This window comes from Drosophila nasuta, chromosome 2L, assembly GCF_023558535.2.
Source record: "Drosophila nasuta strain 15112-1781.00 chromosome 2L, ASM2355853v1, whole genome shotgun sequence".
In the NCBI taxonomy this organism is placed as follows: Eukaryota; Metazoa; Arthropoda; class Insecta; order Diptera; family Drosophilidae; genus Drosophila; species Drosophila nasuta.
The window spans coordinates 1020558-1028640 of NC_083455.1; the positions used below are offsets into that span (position 1 = coordinate 1020558).

General features: G+C 33.5%; 1 protein-coding gene across 1 annotated transcript; it reads right to left on the minus strand.

Annotated features, from left to right (window-relative positions):
• Positions 1-451: 451 nt before the first annotated feature.
• LOC132793060 (prolyl endopeptidase) lies at positions 452-3647 on the minus strand. Its single transcript, XM_060802679.1, is given in 12 exon segments — positions 452-890; positions 892-967; positions 1028-1300; positions 1358-1497; positions 1499-1750; positions 1811-1891; positions 1956-2075; positions 2181-2340; positions 2562-2704; positions 2767-3037; positions 3102-3444; positions 3522-3647. Coding segments are annotated over 12 exon segments (2259 nt in total). The 5' UTR covers positions 3598-3647; the 3' UTR covers positions 452-566.
• Between the last annotated feature and the right edge of the window lie 4436 nt (positions 3648-8083).

The following is an 8083-nucleotide window of genomic DNA, read 5'->3' on the forward strand; positions in this document are numbered from 1 at the left end:
ATCACTTTGAAAACGTTGAAACCACTCGTGCACTCTGCTACGGGATAGGCAACCATCGCCATAAACTTTTTTCATCAATTGAAACGTTTCGGTAAGTTTTAAAACAAAATTTAATGTTGGCTCTTTGTTCGAAGCTCATTTTCGCACTTAAAACGCAATAACTTCACTTCCAATAGATGAAATGTCATGAAATTTTTACTGGAAGTCGATAAAGGATAGCAGATGTAGTGCGTTAGGCACTACATATAGATGGTGCCTCTAGATGGCGCTAGATTCAAAAAGTCCTGTTTACTTTGGAACGCACCTTGTATAGCGCTTACTGCTGAACATTTAATTAAATGTATGTTTATATACATACAAGTATATTTAAATTTAATATAATTAACTTTTTTGGTTCGGTGGATCTTTTTCTAAAAATGCCCATATGTTAGTATTCCGGAAAAATTTGAACTTTCTTCAATGTAAATGCATTTTATTATTATTGGCCCATCAGTTGTACATAATTTAGATTTAAATGGACACAAATCAAGTTTTCGGATAAGTATATAAATATTTGAATATAAAAATTAAAGGTTAATCACGTCGACATTAAGACTCTTTATCATTAATGTAACAATGTCGGTGGCCTCCTCAATTCTCTTTGATGTTGGCTTTCCAGCGCCGTGACCTGCTTTTTTGTATACGCGCAGTAGTACAGGATTCTTTTGGATATCAGAATCGCGCACAGCTTCTTGCAATGCTGCGGCAAACTTCAACGAGTGCAGCGGACTAACCCGGTCGTCGTGATCAGCTGTTAAAATTAGTGTAGCTGGATACTCTTTACTTTTAATTTGTGGTGTATGAACATTGTGCAAGGGCGAAAACTTGTATAGATTATCGAAGTGTTCTTTTTTCAGAGGGATTTCCATAGTCTGAACACCAAGCATGACCAATAGTAAACTTATGGAAACGTAACATGTCCATTACACTGTAACAAATTAAATAATTCTATATGACTCGGAAACATAACATTTTTCGTTATACTAACCCAACTTGAGCAACAGCTGCACCAAACAAATCTGGGCGCTGATTGATACAAGCACCGACTAAAAGACCACCATTGGATCCTCCTTGAATTGCCAATCGGTCTTTCGACGTATAATTGTTTTTAACCAAATATTCAGCAGCCGACTGGAAGTCATCAAAAACATTTTGCTTATTAAGCAATCGTCCGCCATTGTGCCATTTTTCACCGTATTCGCCACCCCCACGGATATTGGGATACGCCAATACGCCATCGAATGTGTCCACAAACATAAGACTGATTTGCGAATGAAAACAATGTGAAATATTTCAAGATGAACAAATAAATATTTACCCAGTAAGTCCAAATGATGGCAGCATGCTAATATTAAATCCCCCATAACCATAAAGCAAACATGGTCGTGGTTCAATAGTATCTCGCTTTTTCCGGATTATAAACATTGGTACCTTGGTACCATCTGTGCTGGAGTAAAAAAATTTGCTCAACTGTGTAATCATTGCGATTGAATCCTTCCAAGTTAAGTTTAATTTCTCGAAACACCTTTGGGGCCTCATCCGGCGACTTAAAATCGTAATGGTAAATTGTTCCAGGATTTAGGAAAGATGAAAAATTATAGAATATCTCCGAATACTTCTTCTTTCCAGTAGTTCCAACAATAGTACCAATATCCAAATCAAATTCGCGAATGAGTTTTCCAGTATGCAGCGAATTGGCTTGCAAAATTGTCTATTTGTATTATAATGTTAGTACTGTGCAAGATTTTTACTTCAGTATGAAAGGATTTACCTTAACATCTCTTATATAACTGAGAAGAATTTTATCTTCGTTGACACATTTAGCCCAGTCCAATACATCCTTTTCGTGTTCCTTTAAAATACGATTTTATAAACATCTGGTTTGTAATATTCACTTTTCAGAAGACATTACTTACTGGTATTAAAGTTTCCCAATTTTCTTCAGATGGATTGTCAAAGTCAATGCATATGACGCGGTAGTTTGGAGCATTTTTGTTTGTACGGAAATATACCTTTGAGCCCTCATTTGTTATGTACTGTTTATGGGAAAAAAACAATTTTTATTAGCACTACGGTTTGTTAGTATATTAATTCAAACGCAAATTTTTGTGATATTTGAAAAAATTAAAGCATATACTTACGTCGTAATCTGATTCAAATTTATCTATAATGGTTTTCACTTCCAGCTCCGAATTGATATCTTCTCCGGGTATTAAATCAGCGTAGTATACAATATTGTCCCGGCAATCTTTAACAATCGCTAATATCAAATATTTTCCACAATCAGATACAACAGATTGGCTAAGAAGAAAAAAGTGTATAGATCATGCTATAATAATTTATAGAAGTCCTAATCAAGTTTGATGAACTTTGTGTTACCCGGTACCAGTATTAGGGGACATTATGCAAATCAGTCGGCATTAACTGAAAATTCTTCAAAGATACAGCCAATACTTTATCGCATTGTCTATAATATAGGTACCGGAACAGAATTGTCAAGTTTTACAAATCAATCGTCATACAAACGCCAAGATGGTTCATTGGGAATTTGAACAACCAAGACATCTTTATCCTGACTTTCTCCAATGCGATGATAATAAAGTTTTTGGTTTTGGTTTTGTTTCGTTTCGGATCCATCCGTTTTGCCGTCTTGGTCTGGATACCTCTGTGAATCGTAGTTAATTGCATTAAATATATAATTAAGTTTTCGATATTAAATCGACTTACTCCGTAAAAGAAACCCTTGTTGTCCTTGGTCCACGAAATCTCAGAGAATTTAACCTTTTCAAGTATTTCGTCAAAGTCTTTTCCGGTTTCAGCATTACGAATACGTATTTTAATCCAGTCGGAGCCACTCTCACTAAGCCCATAAGCCATAAATTCACCATTATCAGAGAAAGATTTTTGAGACAATGCAATTGTGCCATCCTCAGACAAGTTGTTGGGATCGAGGAATACTTTGCTCTCTCCATCTATAGAGTCTTGTTGATACATAACACTTAAAAAAAAAATATTATTGAAGTGGATGATGTGGCTTAACGCTATTTTCTTAATTAAATTACCTCTGGTTTTGCAAGCCAGTATTCATGAAATAATAATAATATTTTCCGTATTGCATTGGACATCCATATTTCGGATAGTTCCACAATTTGGTAAGTTTACTATTTACTTTTTTCCATTGCTCGCAATCTTCAAGAAACGGTTGACTGATCTTATTTTGACTATCAACATAATCCTGAGTCTCTACTGCGTCAGGATCCTCAAGCCAACGATAGACGTCTTTTACTTTCGTGCCGTGAAAGTTATCTTCAATTGTAATATCCTTACGAGCTTGAGGATATACAAAAGTTTCGGTAGCAACCTTTTCAGTCTTTTCCGACATGCCGGTATTTACGCTTAAAGTATCTAAAGGTATTGTGATATATATGAATAAAGATTAATTATGAAAACTAAATTAAATGTGCAAAAAAACTATAACTTACGTTTACTTGCAGTTCCAAGATGATACAATGCACTTACAATGAATTTGCGCTGACGTTGATATGACAAATATCGCATTGTAATTATATGAATTAGTGATGAGCGGTTTGAATTTTGCAATCTAAAATATAAGTGACAGAAATATCGTTACAGAGTTATCGATACATTAGATTTTATTAAAACTAAAATATATTCATGTATGATTATTAAAATGCTCTATATTTTGTTTTAGTTAAATTTATGATGAATCAATGCAATTAATGGATTTGTGATTTACTTTCAGAAATTCGTTTCGGTCAATGGCAGTCGTTTTATAAACTTACCACTGTTTTCAACATATAGCTCAATCTTCATATTGGAAGTGTTTTGCCCTTATTACCATTTATAATTTATAATTATAGAGAAAATAATGACACATTTAGTGGAAATACATTTTTGTTTGGATAGAACAGATGTTGAATGAGCACCTTGGCAAAATACTGATCTGAGGACTCCCTTGAATAGTTTTCTTTGAACACTTCGACAACAGAAATAGGAAATAGAGGCATTTTTAACCCCACAGAGTTTGTACATTCTTATTTATACCGTCTGTCATGTTAACTCATAGATTTCAGAGACTTTAATTGATAGGATATACATTTTGTTTGTTTCAGATTTGTTTTAATGTCGCTAGAAGATTAAGTTAAGTAGCGAAGTTGTCAAGCTGCGAAGTAGATGGCGGCATCCTCTCTGGAAAAAAAAAATAAATTAAATTTATTTTGGTGTTATTATACATAGCTTTTTAGCTATTATTCTGATTTTTGACTGTTTTGAAGTTAGATTTACGAAATTTAGTATTGTATGTATATGGATTATATTATTTTTTATTGCCGCTACCTATGTATGTATAAGGTATTACAACTTCGTGTATGCAGGAAATATATAATATATAACAGACAGGAGTCATCTCCGACCCCATAAATTATATAAATTCTTGATCAGCGTTAACAGCCGTAAGAGATAGAGCTTTATTCGGCGGCACTTGTTATTTTTGCACACAGATTAAGTTTGTTGTACATTTTGCGGCCACTTTCACCTTCGCAAATCGAAAAAAATCGAATAGAAAGAGTAACTTTTATCATTGTAAGAACGTCCGATGCATATGTACACTAAGCAGAAAAAGTCTGCGTACACACGTATATGAGTTAACACAGAGTTGGTTATGAGTCGGACGACTACAATACACTATGGGCAAAAAGTCGCAAAGTGCGGCATTTTTACATTTTCTTTAGTGTTCGGTATTATTAAATTGACTTTATTTTTTGAATTAGAATACTTCAAGAATACTGAAACATATTTTTAAAAAATTTTAGACGTTGGTAATTTGTTGTTCGCCCATATTTAAAGACTATGGTCTGGACCCTCTAAAAAAAAATTGGCGGGAAAATTTGTGATTTTTCCTGTCTGTTTTATATTCAAATATTAAATCAAACAAAAAAGCTTGAATATGGAATTTAATTGTCAAGGTATGTAATTTTAATTATTGGCACTAAATTTTTAGTACATGTGATATATTGTCCAATCGTGCTAGGTGTTGTTGGTATGTTTTTAGGTTCCTGGTAACAAATGTATCTGTGTTTCTGTGGAATGTAACTTGTGCGTCTAAGCCGGTCGAGGCAATATTAAATATGTTATTAACCAAACTGTAAACAATCAAATAGTGGTTAACATTTTTGCCCGTTTTTGCCCGATTTACGGCAAAACTTAATGTTGTATTTACGTCTTGTTATTCAACGTTGCTTGATTTTTGGAGCAACAACAACCGCCAAAATATCGATGAAAATGAATTAAGTGATGTTCAGCAAATCTTAATAAAAGATGAGCTTATTCAGTTTTTCAGATGGAATAACACTAATTTACGAAAATGCAACAGAAAAGCCTGCGCAATGGCTTGCATCTTCGTTCATAACAGAGTTTCTTAAGATGATGTTCCACCCGAAAAGCCTGGTCGTAAACGCTTGACGTTTACTGAGGCAGGACCAAGGTTAAAGTGAAAATTAGCATTTAAACTAGTCTATGAAACAGAAAAGTCAATGCTATTGTTGCATGACGTTTTGAAAAGTGTTTACATAATTTTAATTGCTACATAATGTGAGTTTGAGGTATGCCCATCAAAAGTTAAAGTAGGTACTTGATGTACTTATACGTTAATACTTATAAGTGGTATCCAATGTCTCAAATTTTGCATAAAGTACTGGTACATTGGCACCAAATTATGGAAACCTCCGTACTTCTTCTAGGGGCTCTCCGTGAAAATGCGTCAGAAGAGCGCAAAAAATTGTACAAACTCGATATGCTTTCTCATGCAAGGAAAACAGCCGCCTGAATACTATATCAGATGTGTTTAATAGAGCATTGGATTCCTCTGACCCACTGCTTTCAACTATAAATCTAAAGGAACGCCGAAGATTAAACTATAAAAAAAGCCTACCAAGAGATGTTATTGTAGCTCTTTTGGAATCTCCTGATATTGAGCTTCCAATAACATGGGCATGTGTAGGTAGAAGAAGGCGGAGATAATGAACTCGAAATTTTCGGGCAGAGTTACCTGGAGTTGGATGAAGAGCTTTGTGAAAAATAAATTATTAACTGGGCACCAAGGTATGGAGTCACAAAACATAATATTGGGCTCTAATAAATTTTTGATTTAATTTTGCTATGATCCAAATTAAATTTAAAATGCGAATTTGCTAAAAATTTATTAATTTAATAAATTTAGGTTAATTTTATTAAATATATTACATTAAAATATTTTAAAACAAATTTTTAGAAAAAATCGAAAATTATAACCTCATGGTAAGGTGGGCGGGAAGGAAGGCGTGTTCCAATTGAAAAAAGAAAAATCCGAAATTCGATCTTTATTTTTTAGGTATTTGTACAAAGTTTCATGTTTCTATCTTCAAAAATGGTAAAAATGCCGCAATTCGGGACTTTTTGCCCATAGTGCAATAGAGAAAACGAAAACACTCAAAGCTAGATGAAAACTTTATTGGAATTTCGACGGATTACACATTTTTGTAAAATAAATCTGGAAAATTGTCATTTTCAGACTAATTTTCGTTTTAAAAATTTGTTCTTAAAGGGGTCTTTTCTAAGAACAACATTTTTTAGATGAGTGTTCTTGATTTTAGAAATTAGTATTTTTTTCACTGTATACAATTTTAATTTCAAACTATTAATTGCCAATTACTAGACCCAAATTAGAACCTAACATATTATCTATATATCCACCTTTTAATTATCTCAATCCCAACTTTAAACAACATGGTCGTGCTCGAGAACATACCACGATCATATACTGTACCGATACAACAGAGATCCATGTATAAACTATGTACATATGTATATGAATAGACCTAATAATGACGTGAATGGGAAATGACGCTTATGCTCAAATCTACCAGTTCGCTACAAAAAAAGCGGAACGCATTTTAATATCAAGGCCGGTTAATTTAATTTAACCGAAAACCCTTTTCGGTAGAGTTTTCAAAGGACTAACAAGCGTTAGTGGTTACGATAATTATTACCCAAAAGAAAAAAGAATATGAGTATAGTAAAAATTCAGTTTCTTACTACCACACATCTAAGGCGTAACAAGTAAGAAATCTAGAGTCAAGTGTGCTCGACAGTGATATATTTCAGTGAAATATTTCAAAGGTGAATTTGGTACATTACGAATGATACGTTTCTGTTTCAAAAGTACATATGTATTGTATGGTTAGTGGTTTCACATTCAAAATATACCATAGACGGCACATTATACCAGATTGTCAGCCAAAGCAACTTAGACCCCCAGTAAGTAGGCGTTTTTACCCATACAAAAGTATTTCTTTAATAACTTGAACAATTTTTATCTGACCGCAACCAAATTTTCAGGAATCACAATAACTAAAGTTATTATTGTATATACCAAAATTCGACTACATCTTTATTCGATGTTTGTCAATTTGCGGTTGCGGAAGTGATCTGCATGCAAACATAACAAATGCTGTTGGAAAATAATTATAGCTCTATCTCTTATAGTCTCTGAGATCCAGTGTTTCATACGGACAGACCGACAGACGCACATGGCTAGATCGTCTTGGCTGTTGACACTGATCATTAATAGAGTTTCGCCCAATTGAGCGATATTGGGTGATTTTAAAAATAAGAGGGTCATCTTATTAATCGTGAATTATTTTTTGGTATACAAAATATACGAAATTGTTGATCAAAGCAATTAAGTCCTGATAGCTGCAGTCGATTTTTGTCATATCAAATTGTTTCTTGAACTTTAAAAATTGTTATCTCATTGCGATTATTGCTAAACCAGCCAACGAATATAATAATAGAAAACAAACAACCACTCAGCAAAGCCTTGAATAATCCAATCAAACTTCAAATCGCTCTATTAAAAATTTTGGAGTATTATAATGAGAAACACTTACTCTTAAGACTCCAGATATAGGCTGTAAAGTTAACGCAACTCTGTTGTGCTCTATGCTGTTGATGCTGTTACTAACATACATATGCATATGTTTTTCGG